Source organism: Pan troglodytes, chromosome 8, assembly GCF_028858775.2.
Source record: "Pan troglodytes isolate AG18354 chromosome 8, NHGRI_mPanTro3-v2.0_pri, whole genome shotgun sequence".
Taxonomy (NCBI): Eukaryota; Metazoa; Chordata; class Mammalia; order Primates; family Hominidae; genus Pan; species Pan troglodytes.
In genome coordinates, this window is record NC_072406.2 from 138,071,360 (window position 1) to 138,098,169 (window position 26,810).

Genomic DNA, 26,810 nt, shown 5'->3' on the forward strand with positions numbered 1-26,810 from the left:
GCTGGCCGGGCAGAGGGGCTCCTCACTTCCCAGAAGGGGCGGCCGGGCAGAGGCGTCCCTCACCTCCCGGACGGGGCGGCTGGCCAGGCGGGGGGCTAACCCCCCCACCTCCCTCCCGGACGGGGCGGCTGGCCGGGCCAGGGGCTGACCCCCCCACCTCCCTCCCAGACAGAGCGGCTGGCCGGGCAGAGGGGCTCCTCACTTCCCAGTAGGGGCGGCCGGGCAGAGGCGCCCCCCCACCTCCTGGACAGGGCGGCTGGCCGGGCAGGGGGCTGATCCCCCCACCTCCCTCCCGGACGGGGCGGCTGGCCAGGCGGGGGGCTGATCCCCCCACCTCCCTCCCGGACGGGGCGGCTGGCCGGGTGGGGGGCTGACCCCCCCACCTCCCTCCCGGATGGGGCGGCTGGCTGGGAGGGGGGCTGACCCCCCCACCTCCCTCCCGGACGGGGCGGCTGGCCGGGCAGAGGGGCTCCTCACTTCCCAGTAGGGGCGGCCGGGCAGAGGCACCCCTCGCCTCCCGGACGGGGCGGCTGGCCAGGTGGGGGGCTGACCCCCCCACCTCCCTCCCGGACGAGGCGGCTGGCCGGGCAGAGGGGCTCCTCACTTCCCGGTAGGGGCGGCCGGGCAGAGGCGCCCCTCACCTCCCGGACGGGGCGGCTGGCCGGGTTGGGGGCTGACCCCCCCACCTCCCTCCCGGACGAGGAGGGAGGACGCTCCTCACTTCTCAGACGGGGTGGCTGCCGGGCGGAGGGGCTCCTCACTTCTCAGACGGGGCGGTTGCCAGGCAGAGGGTCTTCTCACTTCTCAGACAGGGCGGCCGGGCAGAGACACTCCTCACATCCCGGACGGGGCGGCAGGGCAGAGGTGCTCCCCACATCTCAGACGATGGGCGGCCGGGCAGAGACGCTCCTCACTTCCCAGATGTGATGGCGGCCGGGAAGAGGCGCTCCTCACTTCCTAGATGGGATGGCGGCCGGGCAGAGACGCTCCTCACTTTCCAGACTGGGCAGCCAGGCAGAGGGGCTCCTCACATCCCAGACGATGGGCGGTCAGGCGGAGACGCTCCTCACTTCCCAGACGGGGTGGCTGCCAGGCAGAGGCTGCAATCTCGGCACTTAAGGAGGCCAAGGCAGGTGGCTGGGAGGTGGTTGTAGCGAGCCGAGATCACGCCACTGCACTCCAGCCTGGGCGCCATTGAGCACTGAGTTAACGAGACTCCATCTGCAATCCCGGCACCTCGGGAGGCTGAGGCTGGCGGATCACTCGCGGTTAGGAGCTGGAGACCAGCCCAGCCGACACATCGAAACCCCGTCTCCACCAAAAAAATACGAAAACCAGTCAGGCGTGGTGGCGCACGCCTGCAATCGCAGGCACTCGGCAGGCTGAGGCAGGAGAATCGGGCAGGGAGGTTGCAGTGAGCTGAGATGGCAGCAGTACCGTCCAGCTTCGGCTCGGCATGAGAGGGAGACCGTGGAAAGAGGGGAGAGAGGGGAGAGGGAGCTCTATCTACCACACAGTCCTTCTCTCTCAGCCCCAATTAATTTTAACTTTAGTCTTAACTGCTATATGGTATGCTAATGTTTGATTATTCATAATTTGTCCAGTCTTCTCATGCTGGCCATTTCAGTAGTTTTCCATTTCTGTTAAATGTAAAGTTGCCATGAACATTCTTACACATGTAAGGGACCATACCTAGGAGTGGAATTGCAGGATGATCGAGAATGCACAACCTCAACTTAGCCTTGCCAACTTGTTTTCCAAAGAGATTTCCCAATTTATACTCTACTGGCAGTTTGAGAGTGTTCCACTCTTCCTCTTCACTGCTATTGGCAGATTTTAGATTTAATGAACTTGATGACCAGCACTTTTGGAGGCCGAGGCTGGCGGAGCACCTGAGGTTTGGAGTTCGAGACCAGCCTGACTAACATGCAGAAACCCCGTCTCTACTAAAAATACAAAATTAGCCATGTGTGGTGGTGCATGCCTATAATCCCAGCTACTTGGGAGGCTGAGGCAGGAGAATCACTTGAACCTGGGAGGCAGAGGTTGTGGCGAGCAGAGCCAAGATTGCACTCCAGCCTGGACAACAAAGAGCAAAACTCCGTCTCTAAATAAATAAATAAACAAATAAACAAACTTGATGGATGCAAAATGTCATCATTGTAATTGCATCATTTTGATTTTCAGTGAGGTTGAGTAGGTTTCACTGGCAATCCTCCTGAATTGCTTGGTCATATTCTTCAGTAGCACATTTTTCTTAAGAGTGAATATAAGCTGATCCATTTGAACACTTTGCTATTGTGAAAGTATCCTACTGTTTCTCACTGTGAATATATTTTAGACTTCAGTGACATACTGTGTCTAAAGAATATATATATAACAATTTGGCTTTTCTTATCTGATTGTGAAAGACTTTGTCATTTTACACACTCAGTGTGCATTTCCATAGAAGATCTCAGGAGCTCCATACCAGGCATGCCTGTGGGGGAAAGAGCACAGATTTTGGAGTTAGAGATCTGGATCGAAATCCTTGCTCTCCACTTATCAGTTCTGTAGCTTTGAACAGGCTGCTGTACTTCTTTGAGCCTTGGTCTCCTCCTCTCTGTCCTCATCTATAAATTGAGAACACCCCATCATCGTGAGGTTGAATCCATGTTGATCAAGTGTCCTGTATGATTTTTTGCTTAGAGCAAGCCTGCAGTAAATTGAAGTTGTTGTAATTAAGTAAAGGAAATATCTTGGGAAGTACATTTCCTTCTTTGCCTACTACCTGTTACCCGTATAGAACTCCAAGCAGGGTTTCCTTGTAGTTAAAAGTGTGAAATAGGTGAGCATTGTGACTTTCAAAGGCATTATCACTACCTTATGTTCATGAAGTCCTTTATACATTTCAAATCACTTCAGTATTTTGTCACATTTTTTTGTTTGCAGTAAATCTGAGAGGGAGGCAGGACAGGTATCCTTACTTATTCCCCACTTTTCCTGATGAGGAATATCCATGGTAGAGACACAAAAGGAAGCAATGTTTCCCCATTACTACTCTAGGGAGTTTTGTCTTTTATTGTTTTTGCTATTTGGTTTTTGATGTTTGAACTGATTTTTGCCCTTGAAGAACTTACTAGCAAAGTAGAGGAAAGCAACTTTTGGGCAGTTTGCACTTACGTTACTTACTTTTAAAGGATAAGGAATGTTTGGGGATAAAAAATATAAGAAAATTTAAGTATATTGAAATGTTTTCATTAGATGATGTATTCTTTGCCTGCAGGCTCTGCCAGACTTGCCTCTTTATCCTGAGACCTCACTTAAGGCACCTCATTCCCAGATTAGAATGTATGTAAACTATATGCATTTTGAACACGCCTTCCTGTAGGCTCCCTCCGCACCTGCCTCCCCCATGCACCTGGTTTGTATTTGTTTGGTGTCCAAAGTTCCCTGCTCCTCTCTTTGCCCTTCCCTCTTGGTCATCTTGGTTACACCTGTGCCCTCAGGACACAGGAGAGGTGTCCCACAAGTGTGCTGAATGAATGGGTGTAAGTAAACTTTTTCCTTGGAAATAAATGTCAAGCAGGATATCTGCTTGACACCAAAATGGTCAATAAATTGAGCCAGAGTGTAATTGAAGTGTCTCATGCTTTGAAGCATCCACATTGACTTATTCTTGGTTTATTTTTATCAGACTTGTTGCTATCATATATGTATAAGCTCAGCAAGGAAGAATCTAGGCTAGTAGTTTGTCTTAGCTGAATCTTTTTTCCATTAAGAATAAGTAAAAGTGCTCAGTTACATTTTGTTTTTTCCCCCTTTATTGAGTACTATACCAGCTTAAAATAATACCAAAAAATCAGCCATAATGCTACTATTTTGTCTTTTGTTTTTCTAAATTCTTTCAGTTCTTCTGTCTGCGTGCATCTGTACATTTTATGCCATTATAATCATAGCATCTGTGTAAGTTCGTTTCCTTTCCTTAGTATATCATCTTCCACACTTTTAATGACTAAATATTCTTGTATATAAATAATGTACCAAAGTGTATCTAACAAATTCCATGTTCTTGGACATTTAGATTAGTTTTCATTGCTGTCAGTGGTATTAAAGTGTTCCTCTCTGGTTTTTACTTTTTGTTGTGATTTATGCATGTGTGTATGTAGTTAAACATAGGGCAGTAGTAGATAGCACATGGAAAGTTAAGGGCACGCCGCTGGAGTTGGGCTCCCTGGGTTCGAATCCTGGCTCTGCTGCTTATTGTATGGACTCCCCGGCAAATTATGGGACCTCTGTGTGTCTCCAGTCTTACAGGTAAAAGGTAGGAGGAAAGTTATAGCACTTTATAAGGTTGTTGTGAAGATTAAATAGTATATGTAAAGAGTTTAGAACACTCATACAAAGTCTTGTGAAAACTTAGCTATTAAATAACCCAGGTTTGGGCAGGGATGTTGGATGGACTCCTAGGTAAAATAGAGTTGGCCCTAATTGTGCTGATAATTGAAGCTGGGTAACAGATACAAGAGGATTTGCTATACTATTCGTTCTACTTTTTATGTTGAAATTTTTATTTATTTATTTTTTTTTTTGAGACAGGGTCTCATTCTGTAGCCCAGGCTGGGATGCAGTGGTACAATCATGGCTCACTGCAGCCTCAACCTCCTGGGCTCAACTGATCCTCCCACTTCAGCTTCCCAAGTAGCTGGGACTACAGGCATGTGCCAGCATGCCCAGACAGAAACTTTTTTCATAATAAAAATAAAAGCACATACAATGCAAAAACATTTTAGCTTTTATATTTATTTTTTGATTTCTGAATTTATTTCTTGAATGTGTTTCTAGAAGTGAGACCACAAAGTAGGAGACCTTATAACCATTTTTGAATACAGCCAAATTGTTTTTTTTAAAGAATTGTGTAATATACAGTGCTAAAACGGTTTTATCACAGTCTTAAACAACACTGAATATTATTACCATTACATGTTTTTCATATAATTTTATACGTAAAATGGTACAGTTATTTTCTTCTTTTTTTTTTTTTTTCTTTCTGAGACAGGGTCTTGCTCTTTCACTCAGGCTGGAGTGCAGTGGCATGATGATGGGGTCTCTCTAGGTTGCCTAGGCTGGTCTCTTCCTGGCCTCATGTGATCCTCTCACCTTGGCCTCCAAAAGTGTTGGGATTACAGATGTTGGTTGGCCACTGCACCTGACCTAGAATGTATTTTTGATTAATGGTTGCTGTAAATATCTGATCAAGCCATGATAAACTGCTTTGAGGTGACAGCCACCACTGTTCTCATATAGCATCCCCCTCAGTGTGCAGTCATCTTCATTGTGGACCATATGCCACCGGAGGCTAGACTGCAGATGCCCCTTGCCAGTGAAATTTGACTTCGATAAATTTTCAGATGAGTTTTGGAAGAGCAGGGAAACTACAATTCTGCTTTAAGATGTTCTATTTTTATATAGTGAATATATTTATATTTGTTTTTTTTCTTTATCATTTCCCACTTTTCATGATACAAATCACAATTGCAAATTCCAATACAGTGTATGATCACCACTTCTCTCTGTAGCTTTTGAGATATGGTCAACTATTTATCATAAGGATGCTGAATAATCTGATTTTTTTTGTTTTACTAATTTGTTTTTTGAGTCTCCTCTTGGTGCATTTCTTTTACAATCCTTTTTAAAAATGTAGGATGCTAAGCCTAATATTGTGTAGTGGTTTACATAAATTTTATAGTTTTCTACGTTCAAACCTATAATTTGTGAGTGATACCTTTTTACTATGATTTCTGATGTACTTGAGCCATGTTTTATGCCATCTTCTGAGTAACCATAGGGACTGAGTGGCGACAGTGTATGAAGCCCTTTATTATTCTATATTCCCATTTATTACTTGACAAATGGCACCAGAGGCATAAAATTGTTTTATTTGTCAGATTTGCATAAGAACTTTCTTACAAAAAGCTTTTATGGTACGTAACACATCCATAAATTCTCATAATCGTCCTTTTGAGGTACTTCTTGTAGTTTTACTGTTGTTCTTCCTTTTTCATTATTTGAGAAACTTTTAAAATAAGAAATATTTGTCATGATGAAAAGATCCTACCAATTATTTGAAAGAACCATTGAAAATTGAACATAAGGTCTCCTTTTTCTTTTTGCTTTTTTTAGAAAACAAACTCTTTAGAAAATTTTTTAGAAAACAAAATCTTTAGAAATCTTTAGAAAAGTTAAAATTAAAGCCTGACTTTGTGATGAAATTAGTTGGTTAAATTTGGATGCTGGTTATCAGACTTAAAAAAAAAAAAAAAGTACCTTTTGAAAGATCTGAGACTTACTTATGACCAAGAAAAAATAGTTCTAAAACTTTTGTATAAAAAGTAGCATGTAAGTTGTGTCTATGAATGTGTATCTGTGGGTGTGTTGTATCTGTTTTATAAAACTTGAATAGAGCGTCTATAAAAACAGTTCTCAAGAGTGTTTGTACTGATAACAGATAAATACAGATAGGGATATAAACATCACGGTTAAATAAATAGGAAAAAAGATCAGCTTTTGAATTTTTCTTTTTTTTTTAATTTTTTTAGTATTTATTGATCATTCTTGGGTGTTTCTCCGAGAGGGGGATTTGGCAGGGTCATAGGACAATAGTGGAGAGAAGGTCAGCAGATAAACATGTGAACAAAGGTCTCTGGTTTTCCTAGGCAGAGGACCCTGTGGCCTTCCCCAGTGTTTGTGTCCTTGGGTACTTGAGATTAGGGAGTGGTGATGACTCTTAACGAGCATGCTGCCTTCAAGCATCTGTTTAACAAAGCACATCTTGCACTGACCTTAATCCATTTAACCCTGAGTTGACACAGCACATGTTTCAGAGAGCACGGGGTTGGGGGTAAGGTTATAGATTAACAGCATCCCAAGGCAGAAGAATTTTTCTTAGTACAGAACGAAATGGAGTCTCCTATGTTTACTTCTTTCTACACAGACACAGTAACAATCTGATCTCTCTTTCTTTTCCCCACATTTCCCCCTTTTCTATTCGACAAAACCACCATCGTCATCATGGCCCGTTCTCAATGAGCTGTTGGGTACACCTCCCAGACGGGGTGGCCACCGGGCAGAGGGGCTCCTCACTTCCCAGACGTGGTGGCTGGGCAGAGGGGCCCCCCACCCCCCAGAGGGGGCGGCCAGGCAGAGGCGCCCCCGCCTTCCAGACGGAGCGGCTGCTGGGTGGGGGCGCCCCCTGCCTCCCAGACGGGGCGGCGGCCGGGTGGAGGGGCTCCTCGCCTCCCAGATGGGGTGGCCGGGCAGAGGCGCTCCCCACATCCCAGACGATGGGCGGCCGGGCAGAGACGCTCCTCACTTCCTAGACGGGGTGGCGCCCGGGCAGAGGCTGCAATCTCCGCACTTTGGGAGGCCAAGGCAGGCGGCTGGGAGGTGGAGGTTCACACCACTGCACTCCAGCCTGGGCAACATTGAGCACTGAGTGAGCGAGACTCCATCTGCAATCCCGGCGCCTCGGGAGGCCGAGGCGGGCAGATCACTTGAGGTCAGGAGCTGGAGACCAGCTGGGCCAACACGGCGAAACCCCTTCTCCACCAAAAAATACAAAAACCAGTCAGGCGTGGCGGCGCGCGCCTGCAATCCCAGGCACTCGGCAGGCTGAGGCAGGAGAATCAGGCAGGGAGGTTGCAGTGAGCCGAGATCGCGGCAGTACAGTCCAGCCTCGGCAACAGAGGGAGACCGTGGAAAGCGAGAGATGGAGACGAGGGAGAGGGGAAGACCGTGGAAAGCAGGAGACGGGAGAGGGAGAGGGAGAGCTTGAGCTTGAATTTTTCAAAATGTTGATTTTTGTCACCTTAGGAAAGATGTGTTACTTGTTATACATCCAGCACGGTTAAGTCCTAGTGTCAAGTGAGCCAGGACTATAGTCATAGATATACTTACCTCTCCTTGCAACTTTAGCTGTATTATAAAACTTGGGGGTGATAACATTTACAAATAGACTTGTTCATGTATTAGTAGTAAATTCAGAGTACTTTTCCACTGTGATATGTGCTTTCTGCCCTAAGTATATACAATCTTTTCAGATTTATCTATGAGCTATCTTGCTAATTGTTTCATCCACATTCTATATAGCCTTTCCCTCCTGTTGATGCACCTCTTCCTCTTCCAGATTTCATGCTGAACCTAATGCAGCATTTGACTGGCTTCCTACCCATTCCCATAGTGTCTGCAAGTAAACATCAGCCAAACTCTCTGCCTTCTTGGTCTCCACTACTGGTTGCTATGGGCTTTCTATACCATCTTTCCTTTCCTGGACTGGGATCCTGAAGGTCAGCAGCCTCCCTGACCTCGGTGCTATAATAAGTTGCCTTCTCTTCTGCTTGCACACAACATCTCTCTACTTTATTCAAACAATTACCTGGTTTGCATTGTCTCACTTTTTCTGACCAAGTTTTCTTGATCATTTAAAAATTTCCTTGGGGTTCAAGCCAGTTCACAAGCTAGACCTGATTTAAAATGAATAATTTAAGGAAATCTGGAGAACGAACTAATAGTAGATTTTTCACCCCGGTCTACATTTTTCTGAGACGGAGTCTCGCTCCGTCGCCCAGGCTGGAGCGCGGTGGCATGATCTTGGCTCATTGCAAACTCCGCCTCCTGGGTTCACGCCATTCTCCTGCCTCAGCCTCCCGAGTAGCTGGGACTACAGGTGCCCGCTACCACGGCCGGCTAATTTTTTTGTATTTTTAGTAGAGACGGGGTTTCACCATGTTAGCCAGGATGGTCTTGATCTCGTGACTTCGTGATTCGTCCACCTTGGCCTCTGAAAGTAAAGTGCTGGGATTACAGGTGTGAGCCACTGCGCCTGGCCACCCCGGTCTACATTTTATATCTCTACTCTTAAGAGGCAGTATGGTACAAGGTTAAAATAAGGGACTTCTGAGCCAGATTATCTTCATTTTAATCCTGGTTCTACCAGTTATTTCTGTGTGACCTTGGGCAAGTTATGTAACTTCTCTGTGCCTCAGATTGTTTATAAGGGAGATAATAAAAATCCTTACAGCATATAGAGTTGGTGAAGTTAAATGTGGTGAAAGTTAAATGAATAAAGCATCCACACTAGTACATGACCCAAATTAAGTGTCATATAAGTGTTGCCGCATTGCAGTTCTCCTCAGTAACAGCCTGTGACCTGCTGTTTCTGTCGGCTCTTACCAAGGCTCAGTGCCGCCCCGGGCCTCTGCTCCATTGTCATAGTAATGTTTGCACTCTGCTAGTCACCTGTAAATAGACATATTTAGGATCCTAAAACCAATATCCTAAAATATGTATATTAGCAGATGATGACAAAAACACCAGAATTTTTATCAAAGAGAAAATAGTATATGGGTTAATATTGTAAGGATTAGGATACACCTGTCAAATTACTCTAGGTTGGCTTAGAAACAAAGCAAAACAAATTGGGTCCCATCCACTATTTTTTGGCATTCTGAAAATAACTAGCTCTTACCTGATGAGGTCATTCATTCATGACCTGACCATCCAGGTCCTATCTGGCAATAATAGCTTTTTGCAAAAAGCAACTCTTGCCTAAGTGGAGATTTACATCTTGATGAGTTTTGTTTGAAAGTAAAGAAGATGCAGGAACATTATCAACGGGGCGTACACTAACCATTGGCATTTCTGTGTGAGCAACGTGTTGCGTAGTTGTGTGATTTGGCAGCAGCTGGTCCATTGCTGACACGTGTGTGTGTTCACTGAGGCTTCACTCACACCTAAGGCTTCCTTGGAGAGACCATGCTGCCATTACATTTGGATCACTACCTGCCCGCAACACACACACACACACACACACATATGAACCAACTTTCCAAGCACCACACCCACCTTTTCCGGGCTCTGTACCAGATCTGGAGGGGTGATGGCTAGCAGTGAGGGTTTTGGCTCCATCATGAGTAGCAGCTGGAAGTGGGCCTGTGGCCAGCTCTGGTGGCAGTGGGCCACCTGTGGCTGGTGCCAAGCTCACTGATGGAGATCTCTCATTATATACCTACATCAATGATCAGTAAAGAACAAGCCATAAGAAACTTTTGGGTCTCTGGGAATGTTATCTTTTTACTCCTCATATAACTTCATGGTGAACTGTTTTGAAATTTGACATTAATTTAGAATTTCTTGCCTGTTCTGATCTCTAGTAGGATTCTAGGCTGGATGTCTTTGGAATTGAAATACTTGTTGGCTTCTGGTTATTTTGGGGGGTAATCCATAACAGTCTACCATTCCTGGTGTTTGGTTTTAGTGGGCTGTGAAAAAAATCATTTGTTCAACACTGATGTCATGATACAAGGACGTGAAGATGTGAGTCATTGTGACATCACCAGCCAGAATTGCTGGGATTCAGTGAGATGACTCACAGTAAGAGGTCAGTGTCTGGTTCAGTAGTTCCTTCTTCCACATGTATCCCTCAGTATCTAGAACCCTGAAATTGGTTTCTCTAAGAAAACCAAGAGGCCCGTAAGGGTAATGTATACTGTTGATTTTTATGGTTATTTTTCAAAAACTAATATTTTAAACATATCAAAATTATTTCAAATGGTAATGTACTCAATGTGCCATTTGGTTTAAGATGTTAACATTTTGCCATATATGTCATAAAGTCTTTTCATGAAGAAATCAAACCTTACAAATATACTGGTAAGACCCCCCTCCTGCCCATCATGCCCCCATCCCTTCCGTTATGTTATTGAGGTGGTGTACGTTCTTCCCTTCAGCTTTTTAACTTTTACTACATAATCTGTGCATTCATAAATAACATGTAGTGTTTTTTGCGTGTTATGTAGTGTGTCCTTTTGCAACCCATGTTTTCCACCCATCCAGTTTGAATTGATCTATGTTGATGCAGGTGTATACAAAACTCATACAGCTAATTTCTTTTAGTTGTTGTATAGGATTTTACTGTAGGAAATATGCCATCATTTATTTAGATACTTTGTAACTTAATTATCACAAAACACTTTGTGGTATTTTTAACTCAGTTTCAGAGAACATATTCAAACCTAGGTTTATCCAATTCCATCATGCTTTCTATAAACATTTGGAAAATAAAGTTGGGAAAGTGAGCTTGCAGCCTGCCTCCTAGCATATCTCTGGGGTCTTCGTGTAAGGGAAATTGTTGGCTGTGTGCCCCACTGGCCTGGGGTGGCAAGACCAGGGCAGCCCTGTCTTCCTCAGTGGGTCTGCACTGCAGGAAGACCCCTGGGTCTTCAGAGGGTGGCCGGTCAGCTACTTGGGACATTGGCTCAAGGGAAATACAAGATCCTTTTTTTTTTAAATGAGCAATGCAGTAAATCTGTGATATATTTGAGGCTCAAGAAGGATTGAGTTACAGGGAGAAGTTTCAAAGGAAGTGTAAGACATGGACCCAGCCCGTAAGAAACTTAAAGTGTAGCAGGGGAGACAAAACTAACATAGAACAATTGCATGCTAAACAGCTTGGCATACACTCTACTGTACCCCTTGTTACCTTTGGCAAAAATGAGATATTCTGTGTTTTTCTTTGCACCTTGATTTCTCACCCAACAATACTTAGTGGAGGTCCTTTCAAAGCACCTATTATAGAACAAATTCATTTTTCAAAGCGTGTATAATGTTCCACTTTATGGACATAGAATAACTTATTTGTCCAGTCTCTTATAAATGGGTCATCTTTTGTTTTGTTTTGCTGTAAACTGCTGAAAACTATAGTAATGTCCTATGTGTCTTTGTGTGTATCTATTTTTATTTTTTTAATTTTTATTTTAGGTTTGGGGGTACGTGTGAAGGTTTGTCACACAGATAAATATGAGTCACAGGAGTTTGTTGTACATAGTATTACATCACCCAGGTAATACGCTCAATACCCAGTCGTTAGCTTTTCTGCTCCTCTCACCCTCCCCCTTCAGGTAGACCCCGGTGTCTGTTGTTTCCTTCTTTGTGTTCATAAGTTCTTCTCATTTAGCTTCCTCTTATAAAAGAGAACATGCGGTATTTGATTTTGTGTTCCTGCATTAGATTGCTAAAGATGATAGCCTCCAGTTCCATCCATGTTCCCGCACAAGACCTGATCTCTTTCTTTTTTATGGCTGCATAATATTTCATAGTGTATATGTACCACATTTTCTTTATCCAGTCTGTCATTGATGGACATTTAGGTTGATTCCATGTCTTTGCTATTATGAAGAGTCCTGCAGTGAACATTCACATGCATGTGTGTTTATGGTAGAATGGTTTATATTCCTCTGGGTATATACCCACTAGTGGGATTCCTGGGTCAAATAGTAGTTCTGGTTTTAGCTCTTTGTGGAATTGCCATACTGCTTTCCACAATCGTTGAACAAATTTATCCCACCAACAGTGTATAAAGGTTCCCTTTGTGACCTTGCCAGCATCTATTATTTTTTTGGCTTTTTAGTAATGGCCATTCTGACTGGTGTGAGATGGCCTCTCTTTGTGGTTTTGATATGCTTGTTGGCCACATGTATGTCTTCTTTTGAGAAGTGTCTGTTTATGTCTTTTGCTCAATTTTTAATGGGGTTGTTTATTTTTCTCTCGTAAATGTGTTTAAGTTCTTTATGGATGCTGGATATTAGACCTTTGTCAGATACATAGTTTGCAAATATTTTCTCCCATTCTGTGCCTTTTAAGTGGGGGCATTTAGCCTGTTTACATTCAAGGTTAGTATTGATATGTGTGGATTTGATCCTGACATTGTGCTGTTTGATTGTATCATTGACCCTGTCAGCTGGTGCTGTCACTGATCCTGTCATTAGCTGGTTATTATGTTGGCTTGTTTGTGTGGTTGCTTTACAGTGACACTAGTCTGTGTGTTTAAGTGTATTTTTGTATCAGCTGGTAGCAGTCTTTCCTTTCTATATTTACTGTTCCTTCCAAGATCTCTTATAAGGCAGGTCTGATAAAATGAAGTTCCTCAACATTTGCTTACCTGAAAAGGATCTTGTTTCTCCTTCACTTAGGAAGCTTAGTTTGGCAGGATATGAAATTATTGGTTGAAGATTTTTTTTTTTTTTAAAGAATGTTGAATATAGGCCTCTAATCTCTTCTGGCTTGTAGGGTTTCACTGTTAGCCTAAGGGGATCCCTTTGTAAGTGACCTGCCCTTTCTCTCTAGCTGCCTTTAACATTCTTTCATTTCAACGTTGGAAAACCTGACGATTATGTGTCTTGAAGATGATCTTCTTGTGTAGAATCTTGCAGGAGTTCCCTGTATTTCCTGAGTTTGACTGTAGGTCCCTCTAGTAAGGTTAGGGAAGTTTTCAGGGATGATATCTAGGAATATATTTTCCAAGTTGTTTGCTTTCTCTCTCCCTTTCAGGGATGCCAGTGATTTGTAGATTTGGCCTCTTTACATAATCCATTCTTCTCTGAGGTTTTATTCATTTTTATTTATTTTTTCATTTTTGTCTGACTGTCCTATTTCAGAGAACCAGTCTTCAAGTTCTGAGATTCTTTCCTCAGTTAGGTTTATTCAGCTGTTAATACTTGTGATTGCATTGTAAATTTTTTTTTTTTTTTTCCCCCGAGACGGAATCTCGCTCTGTCACCCAGGCTGGAGTGCAGTGGAACAATCTCCGCTCACTGCAGTCTCTGCCTCCCAGGTTCAAGTGATTCTCCTACCTCAGCCTCCTGAGTAGCTGGGACTACAGGTGCCTGCCACTATGCCTGGCTAATTTTTGTATTTTTAGTAGAGACGGGGTTTCACCATGTTGGCCAGGCTGTCCTGAAATTCCTGACCTCAGGCAGTCCATCTGCCTCACCTCCCAAAGTGCTGGGATTACTGGAGTGAGCTACTGTGCCCGGTCATAAAATTATCGTATTGCATTATTTAGCTCTGTCAGACCCATTAGGTTTTTTTTTATGCTGGCTATTCTATCCTTCAGCTTCTATATCATTTTATTGTGATTGTTCTTTTCCTTAGATTTGGTTTCAACATCCTCCTGAATCTCAGTGATCTTTGTTCCTATCCATATTCTGTATTCCAGCCAGTTCTGCCTTGTTACAAACTCTTATTGGAGAACTGGTGTGGCCATTTGGAGGGCGTATGACAGTCTGGCCATCTGAGTGTTATCAGAGTTCTTGCTGGTTCTTTCTCATCTGAGTGTGGGTGTTCCTTTAATGTAGATTGAGTACGGTCAACAGACTTCTTTTCTGGATGTTTTCACTGGGCTGATGCTTTATGTAGGGTCTTTATTTGAAGCTTACTTGTTGTCTCTGGTTTCAGAGGCGGGTATGTTAATGAGGTATTTTTGGTATTGAAGCTTTGGGGTGTGATCCAGTAGGTGGCGCTTAAGTGAATTGGTCAGTTGCTAGACTCTTGTTTGGTTGCGTGGCTCCCCTGTTTCCTCACAGTTTCCGTCATGCTCCCTTTCAGTGCTCTGAAACTGTGCGTTCCTCTCCCACTTGAGTGCTGGCTCTCCTTGGCACTCCTGGGATGCCCACTGCAGCTCTGGGGTGATCTCAGTGTTTATGTTCCTTTCTCAGCTTAGAGGCAGCAGAGGAAGAGATCTTAGCAGGGGTTGTGGCCGGGGGTTATTTGCTTGCTCCACCTCAGAGAGATGTGGGTCAGCAATCACTTGGTGCAGTCAGCCCAAGATGTAGGGTTTGTGCTGTGTGCCCAAGCCAGGGGTTCCCTGTCTGGTGATGAGCCATGCTGGGGAGAGGGGGTGTGGGACCTGTAGGAGACAGACTGGCTGCCTCTCCTTGGGTCGACTGTAGCTTATTGGAGGTGTAGATAAGGTACTCTTAGAGTCTTTGCTCCTTTGTTAGTTTGAAGGTGGCAAGGGCAGTTCCACTGCTGAGATAGTGGCAGAGAGGCTTTCAGTTGCCCCTGGAGGCTCTGGTCAGGGAGTTGCTGAGTTGGTACTGGCTCCATAGCTCTGGCGGGGGTGGCTGGAGGCCCAGGCCTGGAGGACCTGTCCAGTGAGGAGATATGGGAACAGGCACCCATGTAACAGTCTGCCCACTTTTCCATAGGGCTGCTGTGGTATGCTTGGGGCCTGCTCCAGTCCCTAGTCACCTCAGATTTTCCAGAACCTGGAGGTGTCACCAGTGAAGGCTGAGAAACAGCAAATATGGCAGCCTGTCCCTCCCTCTGGGAGCTTCGTCCCAGGGAGGTATGGACCTGGTGTCGGCCCAAAGGCACCTGTAGGAAGTGACTGGAGACCCTGGTTGGGAGGTCCCGGCCAGTGAGGAGGAACGGGATTGGGACCCACTTAAAAAAGCAGTCTGGCCACATTTTGGGAGAGCAGTTGTGCTGTGCTAGGGGTCCGCTTCAGCCCCTGATCGCCTCGGATACTATGAGGCTCAAAGGCTGGAACAGCTAAGGCACCTGAACAGTAAAGATGGTGGCCTACCTCTCCCTCTGGGAGTGCCATTCCAGGGGAAATTCAATGTCCATCTGTCAGATGGACAGCTCGGGCAGGGGTGGCTAGAGGCCCCAGTTGGAAGGTCCTGCCCAGTGAGGGAACGGGATAGGTACCTGCTTAAAGCAGCTGTCCGGCCACGTTTCGGTAGAGCAGCTATGCTGTACTGGGGGATCCCTTCTGCCCTGTGTTGGCTTGGACTCTCCAAAGCCTGAAAGCTAGAATGGCTAAGGTGCCCAAACAGCAAAGCTGGTGGCCTGCCCCTCCCCCTGGGAGCTCCTTCTTAGGGTGGTGCAATGCCGCTACTGGTAGCTGGCTGGAATTCCAAGCCAGTGGGTCTTATCTCGTGAGGTGCAGTGGAAGTGGGGGGCTGTTGCTGCTTAGCCGCCTGGATTCATCCTCTTTCCTAAGTGTATGTACAGGAGTCTAACCTCTCACTTTGCCAGAGCTACGGCTACTTTTGCTGGAAAGCCTGAGTAGCTAAGGCTCCAGGGTCTCCACCCGTGCCTGAGCGGCTGCTCTGCCAAGACTCCACGCTGCTCTGTCAGAATGAAGACTGAAGGCGCTGGTAGAGAGGGGTTTACGTGGAGAGCTCCTGACCTGAGGTTTGCAAAGATCTGTGGGAGAAGCATGGTTTCTGGGTCGCTCATTCAGTCATTGCTTCTCTGGGCAGGGGAGGATGCCCTGGCTCCGTGCTGACCCCCGGGGGGCCGTTGTCCTGTCTTGCTTTTCTTTGTTCTCTGTGGGTCAGGTTGTTTCCTTGATTAGTCCCAGTGCGAGTACCTGGCTGTTTCAGTTGAAGGTGTTGTATTCACTCGCTCCTTCTGTTCCTCTCCGTGAGAGTCAGGTACACCAGCTGCTTCTAGTCAGCCATCTTGGCCACTCACTCTTGTGTGTATTTATGCTCTGATTTCTGCAGAAGTTTCCAGGGGTGGGATGGTGAGACAGGGATATGTGTATTTTTAGTTTTAATAGATGCTTCCATATTGCCCTCTAAAAAGGCGATAATTCATATTTCCCTACAACCGGCACATGAGAATATCCTCTCCCTATCTTGTGAACTCCAATAGTTATGAAATTTCTTTTTCAGTTTCTGACTGGATATGAAGTTATACCCCATTGTTACCAATTTCTGTGAGCACTAGGGGATGATATGAGCATCTTTCCAGATATTACCTTGGCAATTTGTTTTTGCTCTTTTGTGTGCTGCTCATCTTTTGTTAGGTTTGTTACTAACCTTGGGCCTTTATTCCTGGTTAGTTTCTGAGGGCTGTTTATACAGCATAGATGTCAACCCTTTGTCATCTATGTTCCACATACTTGGATCAGATAGAGCATTTGTCTCTTGGCTTTGTTAGTCACTGAAGGATTACAGAAGCAAACTGAGTTCCAGCAGGTCAAGTACAACCTTATTAGTTTGATATGTTAAGCAGCCCTTTGGAAGGGTCAGTGGGGGTGGTATGATATTGATGGGCATGGTACAATATATGCTTGTTGAAGACTGTGGTAGCTCACACATCAGCTGAATTTTGTATCTCTTTAGCTTTTCAGGGGTTCTTTAAGCAACAGGGAAGTATGCTCATATGTGTGCCTTATGCTCAGAAAAATAGCTCGATCACCAAGCAGCTGTAATCCACTCGACTGGTCTCTCTTCCTTGTGGAAACTGGGTCCTGAAGTTCAGTGTCATTCTTTTTTTTAGAAATCATGCCACCCTCAAAGCCTCATCCACCTGTCGTGGGCAAAGTGACTCATCACAGCATTGAATTATACTGGGATCTGGAAAAGAAAGCCAAACGCCAAGGACCTCAAGAGCAGTGGTTCAGGTTCTCGATTGAAGAAGAAGACCCCAAAATGCACACTTATGGTATCATTTATACGTAGGTGCAGTGTTGAATTGCTTGCCACTTTGCCTTACTTCCTGATTAGCTGGAATGATTTCTGTTGTCTCTAAAAAGCCACTGCTTGTTTCAAATTAAAGAGTGAGTCAGCATCATTTGTATTCATGCTCTTTTATGAATTACAATTTTTGGAAAATAGGCATTAGCAGTAACTTTGAAATTAAACCTCTGTACCTTTGAGAGCTTCTTTGACTTCTGAAATATTTTAATGATATGTATTTAAAATCCAGAATGTAGAGACAGACTCAAACAATAGCTTGATGCAATTAGGTGAGCTTCCCATCAGGCTGTTGTGTTCACTGACGTGGAATGGCCCCGCATGGTCTACCCTGGCTAGCTTCTCTGATCTCATGTCATACCATTGTCCCCTTGTCAACTCTCTTATACCACGCTGGCTGCCTCTCAGCCTGGACAGGCCAAGCTGCTTCCCATCGCAGGATCTTGCTCGTTGCTGTTGTCTTGAATACATTTCCTTCTGTTTTTATACAGCTGGTTCCTTCACACCGTGCCAATCTCAGATGAAACATCCCCCCGCCCCCAGAAGGCCATCTGAAGTAGCCATCCTTTCATGCAGGCCTCCTGTAGCTCAGAACCTTGTTTTGTATGCCACATAGCATTTAGCTCTGTTGGGCTTATTTTACTTGTTTACTTGTTTGCTTAGTTTGTTTACCTTGTTGTTTACTTGTTTACTTCTTGTTCCTTTCCTGCCTCCTCACCCAGTATTAAACTCGGTGAGAGACAAATAAGACTTCTGCCTGCTTAACGCTCTAGCCGGTTCCTTGACAGTGCTGGCTGTTATATAGCAGGCCTTCCAAATGCTTCTGGCATGAACAAATACCACCAGGAGTAATGAAGAAGTCACTTTTGGCCAGGCATGGTGGCTCATGCCTGTAATCTCAGCACTGTGGGAGGCTGAAGTGGGCAGATCCCTTGAACCTGGATGTTCAAGACCAGCCTAGGCAACATAGCGAAATCCCATCTCTACAAAAAATCCAAAAGTTAGCCAGGTGTGGTGGCTTATGCCTGTAGTCCCAACTACTTGGGAGGCTGAGGTGGGAGGATCACTTGAGCCTGGGAGGTCGAGGCTGCAGTGAGCCATGATTGTGCCACTGCACTCCAGCCTGGGTGACAGAGTGAGACCCTGTCTCAAAAAAAAAAAAAAAAAAAAAAGTTATGTTTTTCTTCTTAGTCTTCATATCATCTCTGACTTATTTCTTCCCCTTGTTAGATTTACCACTTGAAAAATGCAAAATGACTATTTTGTGATTCAGGAATACCAAAAATGAGATACAAATATGGTTTTTAGTGAAACTTTTAATTTTGAAATAATTATAGATTCATATCCAGTTGTAAGAAAGAGTGATTGTACCTTTTCCCATTTCTCCCCTATGGTAACATCTTTGAAAATAATAGTGCAGTGTCACAGTCAGGATATTGGCATTGATGCAGTCAAGATGCAGAACAGGTTCATCACTTTCCTGGCCTTTTCTCAAGTTTGCATTGTGATAAAAGTGCTGACATGAGAAGATAGATATGTTTATGTGTATGTGTGTATAAATATCTATAAATATGTATATAATCTGTATATGAAAGCTCCAATTTCAACTGTTACTTGAGTGATAATATATCTGATATTTGGGAAATTTCTCTGTACCTTAAGAAAAATCTGAAATGTAGTTGCAATGTAAAAATAGTTCTTGTTCTGACTACTCAAATGTTATTTTAATCATGTCGTTTTACTTATTGAAGGTATGCTTTTTCTATCTAAAAGCATGAATTATGAGAAGCATTTCTCTGGAGAAAGAAAAAGACATTTTTCCCACATCACCTTAGCACCACAAGCTGTGTTGGGCAGGTGAATGGGGCCATCCTACATCGTTCTTTCTTCCTTGGCTGTGCCTTTGCTGGGTGGCCAGGTAGGCAGCCTCAGCTAGAGAAACCATAGCTGCATGTGCTGGCTTCCAGCCTGAGGTGTGTGTCTGTGTTGTCTGCATTCTTCCCAGAGACCTGGTTGCTGTCAGGCTGGAGAACGCACTCTCACTCTGACGACAGCCTGGCATTGTGGGGCTGGCAGTGACATCTGTGGTCCCTGCTCTAAGGACAGTGGGGAAATGCCTGTTTCTCACAGAATTACAAGTACAAATCTTGACGCTAGGTGGCAGAATTAGGCTGCATTAATCTTGACCTCTTTTGCTTCCTTATTTCTTTCTCTACATAGCATTAAAACTAGCAAATGCTTTTCTTGTAAAAAGTGATTATCTAGAATACCTGATGTTTGGATTGTGGATTTAAGAACTTCTTCCTGATTTGTCAGTTTCTGTTCCCATCAGTCATCAGTCTATCTGGAAACAATGATATTGTCTTTGACTTGGGCTTTCCTCCATGGCTTCTCATAGCCAGTCAGTTACTGAGTTCTCCATTTGTAGAATTGCTTCTGTGCTTTCCCTCTTTAGCTGCGTTTTCCCCTGCAGGATGTAGGCTTTATTTCTGTCTAGCTCATTTGTGGATCCCCAGCTCCTACACCTGCCCAGTGTATTTTCTGATGGAAGGAGTTGACTTTATTCCTTTTTTTTTTTTCTCATCATTCTATCTTGCTGGGCTAATTTCCATTTTAATCTTTCTTTTGTCACATTGTCTTTGGTGCGTCCTCCATTGCTTAAAGGATAAAGACCAAATTCCTTAGACTAACATTTAATGTCTTTCACAGTTTCCCTACACCTGCCTTTCTTGTTGCCTCTTATTTCTCAGCACAAACCCTCCAGTCAGATTTCCTACTGTCCTTTGAATATGCCTTGACGTTTTCTGCATGTGTGTTCAGTTGTTTTCCCTGTTTGGACAGATTTTCCCCTCTCACCCTATTCTTTCTTCTGCCCTGGTCAGATTTTACCTCCACTGAGAAGCTCTCCTTACTACCCTATTGTCTGTGCCCTAAATTCCTGTGATCATTGCTGCCCATGCCACGCATTCCGTTTATTCCATCAGCGTGTGTTATTGAGTGTCTGCCATGTGTCAGACACTGCTCCGGATGCTGGGGATACGGCACTGGGAAAAAATTCCTCCCTCATGATGATGAAGGCAAACAATAAATAAGATACATAAGTAAAAATAGGTAGTCAGCGGGCAATACATACTGAGGGGCAGCAGCCTAGGAAAAATTGAGGGCCTGGGGTAGAGGTGGGGAAGTCTTCACCAAGAAGGTAGCTTCTGAGTAGATCTGAAGCAAGGATGCCTGGAGCCTTGCAACTATCTGGGGGAAGAACCTTCCAGACATAGCAAAGGGCAGGTGAGAAAGCCTGGCAGTACAAATGTACCTGGCTGGTCCCAGGAGCATTGAGGAACAGAGGGGACAAGGAGGAAAATAATGGGGGCGAGGGCAGCTGGGTCATGAGAGGTCACTGCCTGGGCCTTGAGGGTTATTGGGAGAACTCTGGCTTACTCTGAGAGAGGCGGGGAAAGCCACTGGAGATTGTGAAGCTGAGAAGAGGCGTGATCCGGCTTATGTTTTACGAGGATCCCTCTGGCTGCTGAGTTGGGAACAGGCTGTAGAGAGGCCAGGCAGCAAGCAGCAGGGAGGACTGATGAAGAAGCTTTTGAAACAGTTTAGGTGGGAGACAACACAACAGTGTGGAAAGTGGGAGGATGCAGGATATGCTTTAAAGATGGATTTAAGAACTTGGTGGTGGACCGGATATGGGATGTGAGATACGGGATGTGAGAGAGAGGATGGTCAAGGGGTATGTGGTAGCCAGCACCGGCCCAGTGATGCTGCAGGAAGCATCAGCGTCACAGTCTCAGTGGCTTATGGCAGCAGTGATTCCCTCCTACACACCATGCCCACCGTGGGTCGGCCAGGGCTCCATCCTGCATTGTCCTCCTGCCGCAGCCCAGGCCATGCGGCAGCCTCTGCGTGAACATTGTCAGTCACTGTAGCAGGGGAGAGAGGATGGCATGCTGTTTCTTGAAGCTTCTGCCCAGAATGACATACTTCACTTCTGTGTATACTTCATTGCTCAAAGCAAGACATGCAGCCATGTCCGAGTTCAACGGGGCGGGGAGGTAGAATCCTTGTGGGAGGGCACCTCGTGTCTCTGAACAACAATCCAGTCTTCCACAGGAGGCACCCAGGGTCTGGCCTGAGCAACTGTAATAACAGAGATGGGGAAGACTGTGGGTGGAGTAGATGCTCAGTTTGAAACTGTCTGACGTCCAAGCCGAGATGTCAGGGAAGGGCGTTGGGGATGTCAAGGGCCAGGGAAAGGGTCTGGGTTGGAGAGACAGACTCCAGAGTCATCAGCATGAGGCTGGATTGGAATTCTGGGGGAGGGAGTTTAGAGAAGAAAGGGAAGTCTGGTGACTGAGTCTTGGGGCTTTTCAATATTTATTTAGCTTCTTATGTTTCATATTTGCTCAGCTCTTGCATCAAACATTTGCTTATTGACTGATAACAAAAACAAGGCTATGCTTTAAATTTTTGTAGACTTTCCTCTACTGTGGAAGTCACTCTAAGATTCATGTATTTTTTCAGCTGTCATGTCTAGGTAAAGTTGCGCTTCTCCATGGGTTCAATGAACTGCTCTCATGAGTCCTCCCTGCACCTGTGTTGTAATCGCTGTAGAGTACCCTGGTGGGCAGTTGTGTCCTGGTCCCTTCTGTGGCTTTTGTCCTCTTTGGAGCCATCTCTAGTGATGCAAGAATCTTCAGCCTTTGACAAGCGTGCTTGGTAACATCTGGTTTCTAACACAGTTGCGTTATTTCCCTTTCCAGGGGTTATGGAGGTGCTGTTTGCTTCAGGGTGACCTTATGATATTTAGCAATACTGAATTTTATTGGGAGCACTTCTGGTTTTATTTTGGTCTAATGCTATGCTAAGTCTTTGACACCTTGCACTGAATTCCGGTGAGGCTTGGCTATTATATTCTCACTGAACTTCTAAAGATCTTTTCAGGTGCCACACATTGTTGAGGGCTCCGTTTCTATGACTCAAATATCTAAGTATTCATGGACCTATTTTCATTTAACATCAAAATCTACCTACTCATAAGACTACTTTGTGCCAGGCTGATACATTTTAGTTTTAAAAAAATTACTACTTTTTAGCCCTGGCGGTTTTTCTGAATTTTTATCTTGGTTTTAGAGCTTTTACTTTTATGGTAAATGTGTTTGTATCAATTTTTAACACTTATCTACTTCTCGGTTTCTTGATCGAAAGGTTTCTGTAATGCCATTGGCGTTATTTCTTCATTGTCTTTCCTACAGTTTCTTTTTTTTTGATACATACTATCTCAGTTATTTGCTGCATGACAAACCAGCCCCAGACTTAGTGGTTGACAGCAGAAACAGGCATGTGTTTGCTCATGATCTGTAATTTGGCTAGGGTGTTGATGGCTTGTTTCCGCCCCATGTGGTCTTGGCTGTTGCAGCTCTCTTGGGGCTGGAAGAACCAAATGGCTTCACCCATGTGTGATGCATCAGCTGGGATGGCCAGGACAGCAGGAGACTGGCTGGGCTTTTTCATCTCCTTTGTGGTCTGGATCTTCCACTGACTGTCTTACTAGGTGGCCTCTTTCTCTAACAGGGAAGTTGAACTTCTCCTCCCTGCTTCCAAGGGAGGAGAAGCAGAAACTTGTGGGCATCTTAAGGCCCAGACCCAGAGCTGTACAGATTCTCTTCCACCACTTCCCATCCTGTTCAAGGGGAGAGGAACTAGACTCTAACTCTGTGGGGGGAGGAACATGTTCCTGCGGGGATGGTAGAGACTGTGGAGGTCAGCTTGACTTCCAGCTCATTTGGCTTCTTTTAGGTGAAGAGAAATGTGTTTCTGGCAAAGATGATGTCAGTTAGGAGACTGAATCCACCAGCACAGAGCAGGGAGGCAGAGACACGTACGTGGTCAGAGGTGCCTCAATGTGCTTAGTCTTTTTCTTGGCTCTGCTGGTGCTGCACCCGAGAAGTCATTTAGATTTGGTGTCTGAAGTAACTTTGTGATGCAAAAACAGGATCAGTGAACGTTCAGTGTTTGATTTTACCTTGAAATTTCACATTTTAACAAAGGACAGAAACATCAAGTGAAGAAAGTCTTTGTAAATGTTTTTCAGTTTTCAAAAAAAGGTTCTGTTAGATGTTAGAATTATGATGTTAGAGTTGTCTCCAGATTTCACGGAGGCACCTCTTTCCTGGACGTGCCAGACTCTTCTGCGCCCTGACTCTCGCCGCAGTGAGAGCACCTAGACCATGACTTTCCCAGGCGTTGTGTGTTCTTTCAACCCTACTGGGAAGTCCCTTTCTCAGACTGCCTGGGAGACGTCTGCCTGTCTGTCATGGAAGTCCTTTATGCCATTTCTCACTTGACATCAGAGATACCTCAACCAGAGGACACTGTCCTGGCACCTCATTCCCTCTGCCCTGTACCTGTTTCTCAGGTACCTGATCCTGCCCCATGCCTGTTCCTCAGTGGGGGAAATTACTTATTTGATGGATGAATTTGGCGGAAGGAACTTAGACCTTCTGGCTTCTCCTTTGGGGATACTCCTCCCTCTAGGACAAGTGTTGGGTCTGTTCTTTAGCCACACACTTTGTGCCATGCCTCGTCCTTCAGGAGAAAGAATCCAGTGGGGGCTGGGAGTGAGTGGGCAAGGCTGTTTGATGATTAGGTGAGGTGTTAGGTCACCCACCTGATCCAGATCTGAAGTCAGGTTTTCAAGTGTTTATTAGTGATGCTAACTCCAGCACTGTCATTTCACCCTTGTTCAGCTGTCCCTTCTTCACTGTCCTTGACTGCCCCTTTTCTTGCCACCCCATGATTAGGAAGTTGGGGTCAACTCAGTGTTGACAGGTTCATTTTGGCCCTGAGCTGGTTCAGGACTACATCCCAGCCTGTCCCAGCACCTGCAAATAATGGGCACTAGATACACTTGTTGAGTTGTATGGAATGGAATTGATGTATAAATATTTAGTTGCACATAAACATCCTGGAAAAATTAGTTGTGAATCACAAAGAATGATTCTGGTATCTTTGGAGGATCTATTGAGAATAAAAGTAAAAACTAGAGACAGGAAAAAAAAATGGAGGAAACAATGGTAACCTTGGCATCTAAGGAGCTATGGAGAATGGTCCAAGGGAGGAGAACAAGAACTGGATTAAGTGTTGAAGCAGGAAAGAAGAGAGAGCTGGAAATGACACACACACACACACACACCCTCTCAAAAACCAAGGCTTTGAGTAGAAGAAAAGAAAAATTTAGAGATAAGATTTGAAAAGGGATACATGGAGTTTAGTCGGATAAGAAGAAAGAATGTTGGCAGAAAAGAGAAATGGGTAATATAGAGGTTTTGGGTAATACTGGGAAATATATACAGCTCTGTCAACTTTTGGAGACCTGATATTGTAGAATGCATTCCAAGTCAAAGCCAGGCTCCTGGGACCTGCCTCACAAGCGGAAGGTGGGGTCTTATCTTAGCACTTGCGCTACGTCCCAGCATCTTCTGAGCAGGCAGGCAAACTACCTTACTGCATTTCTTGGTGCTAATTTTGCAGACTGCAAATGATGAGACTCAGTACTACTTCCCTCTGGAGGTGTGTGGATTTCCATCGTGAGTCTCTAATCAGATTTCTATCCCAGAAGTGCTCAGCATCCATTTCCCACAAACATTCCTAAGATGAACTTGAGCATGGGGCATGATGTTAGCATTGTCTTCTATGTGCTGCCTGAGCTCCCAGCTCTACTGGAAGTTGCTCGTGGACTACGAGCAATCTTGGATGTGACTTCTTCAGGCCCTTTCCCTGCAGTGGTATTTTGCCTGCAATAGTTACACAGCCATGTATTAGCCTTGCAGCCCCCATCACTAGATGGCCCCTACTTGAAAATTACATATATATGATTTGACTGCCTGTCTTATCTTTCAAATATAAAACTTTGTTACTTGAGGGCAAATGTCGTGGTTAACGTGATTATTTCTCCAAAGTACAAAACGGCATGCTGGCTATGTGTCAGGCCCTGGACTAGGCCCTATGGGACAGAGTGCACCTGCTGGATAGGGACAGGGGCGCCATGTGGGACTTGTCCTTCATTCTCTCGGAGTTCAGCAAAGCAGGATCCATCGGCTGTGTCCTGGAAATAGAAGGAAAATCACTTCCACCTGCTCTTCTGCTGTCTTATCAGAGAGTGCAGATTAAGCTACCTGGTGTTGTCAGCATGTTTGTCTCCTCCTGTCTAGGGGATATGCAACGAAGCATGTTGTTGAAGGTCTGGAACCAAGGACGCTGTACAGATTTCGCCTGAAGGTCACCAGCCCCTCTGGGGATTGTGAGTACAGCCCACTCGTCTCAGTGTCTACAACCAGTGAGTATTCAGACCGTCCACACTCACCTGTCTCTAGATCAATGGAGATGACAAGCAATTTAGAAAAAATATTCTGCCTCTTGTTTGGCCTTACCAGAAGCAGAAATGATACAATTTTTAAACACTGCAATAATATTTACTAGTTGGGTCTTGCCATAACTTGTAATGTCAGGGAAGTCTAATTATGCTTTCACAAACTGGGAGAGCTATTTTTGTGCCAGAACTATCCTGTTAGTAGCCATTCAGCACAAAAGGGTGGAGTCACCTTTCTTAGGAAATGGGCCACAGGGGTGTGGGCTGGGTAAGCCTAAGCGTCCCCACACAGCCAAGCAGGCTGCCTGCCTGAGCGTCCTTGGGCAAGCAGCTCCATTCAGTGTCGTATCCATTTTAGACAACCCCAGGGTGTGCGTCTTAACTCGCCACACAAACCCGATTCCTGGGGTCATGGTGAGTGAGGGTGAATCAACAGTGCTGCTGCATCCACGGAGAATCCTGTGAGGGAGAGCCCCACATGGAGACCTCTGAGCCCTTCAGCCGGCTGAGTTTTAAGGTTGTTTCTGAGATTGGTATTTTAAAGCATTTTAAAGATGCTATCTATGTTCAGGGCCATCTCTGAGCAAGAGCACTGTAAAAATTAGGATGGTCACAAGTGTTCTCCACGGCCCACCCACTGAAAACACAGGCAAGTAATTTTTCGGTTGCACAAAGGAAACCTTCCTTTTGTGAGTAAAGCTGTTTTTCCGTTTTATTCCAGGTAGCATTTGGCTTGGAGGTATGTGCTTTCCATGGCTTTCAACTGTGTCCTTTAGGCATTTCTTCATTACAAGTTTTGTGTAGACTAAAGTTAACTCAGCTTTTGAGTTAACTCAGCTTTTGAGCTGTGGTACCTTCAGTTGCAGACCTGGCATGAGGGGACAGGATCTGAGTTTAGCAAACTGGGAGTTTATCTGTGAAAAACACAATTTCAGAGGAGACTTGTGATATGAAATGGTCAACTCTGGGGATGCAGGTAAAAAAAGAGGGCTCGTTCCTTCATCCGGCAGTGTTGAGAACATTTGCTGTAACATGGAAGGTACTTATCTCTGGGGTTCTTAAGAGAAAGCAAAGACAGCAGAACATGAGCTCTGTGTGCTGAAGGAAGGCAGAGGGCATTGCAGGAG

General features: G+C 45.0%; 1 protein-coding gene across 35 annotated transcripts in view; it reads left to right on the forward strand.

The window, feature by feature from the left end:
- FANK1 (fibronectin type III and ankyrin repeat domains 1) overlaps nt 1-26,810 on the forward strand; it is a 169,126-nt gene that overhangs the window by 79,741 nt on the left and 62,575 nt on the right. For 15 of the 35 annotated variants that reach the window (XM_054659980.2, XM_003312820.6, XM_054659981.2 and 12 more), the window contains 2 exons: nt 17,113-17,290; nt 25,526-25,650. In XM_054659980.2, coding sequence (XP_054515955.1) covers nt 17,113-17,290; nt 25,526-25,650 — 303 coding nt within the window. Of the gene's footprint in view, nt 1-10,350; nt 10,690-11,795; nt 11,879-17,112; nt 17,291-25,525; nt 25,651-26,404; nt 26,423-26,810 lie in introns of those variants that run through there. The other 20 variants (XR_008537505.2, XM_054659975.2, XM_016919601.3 and 17 more) reach the window with 9 other exon arrangements.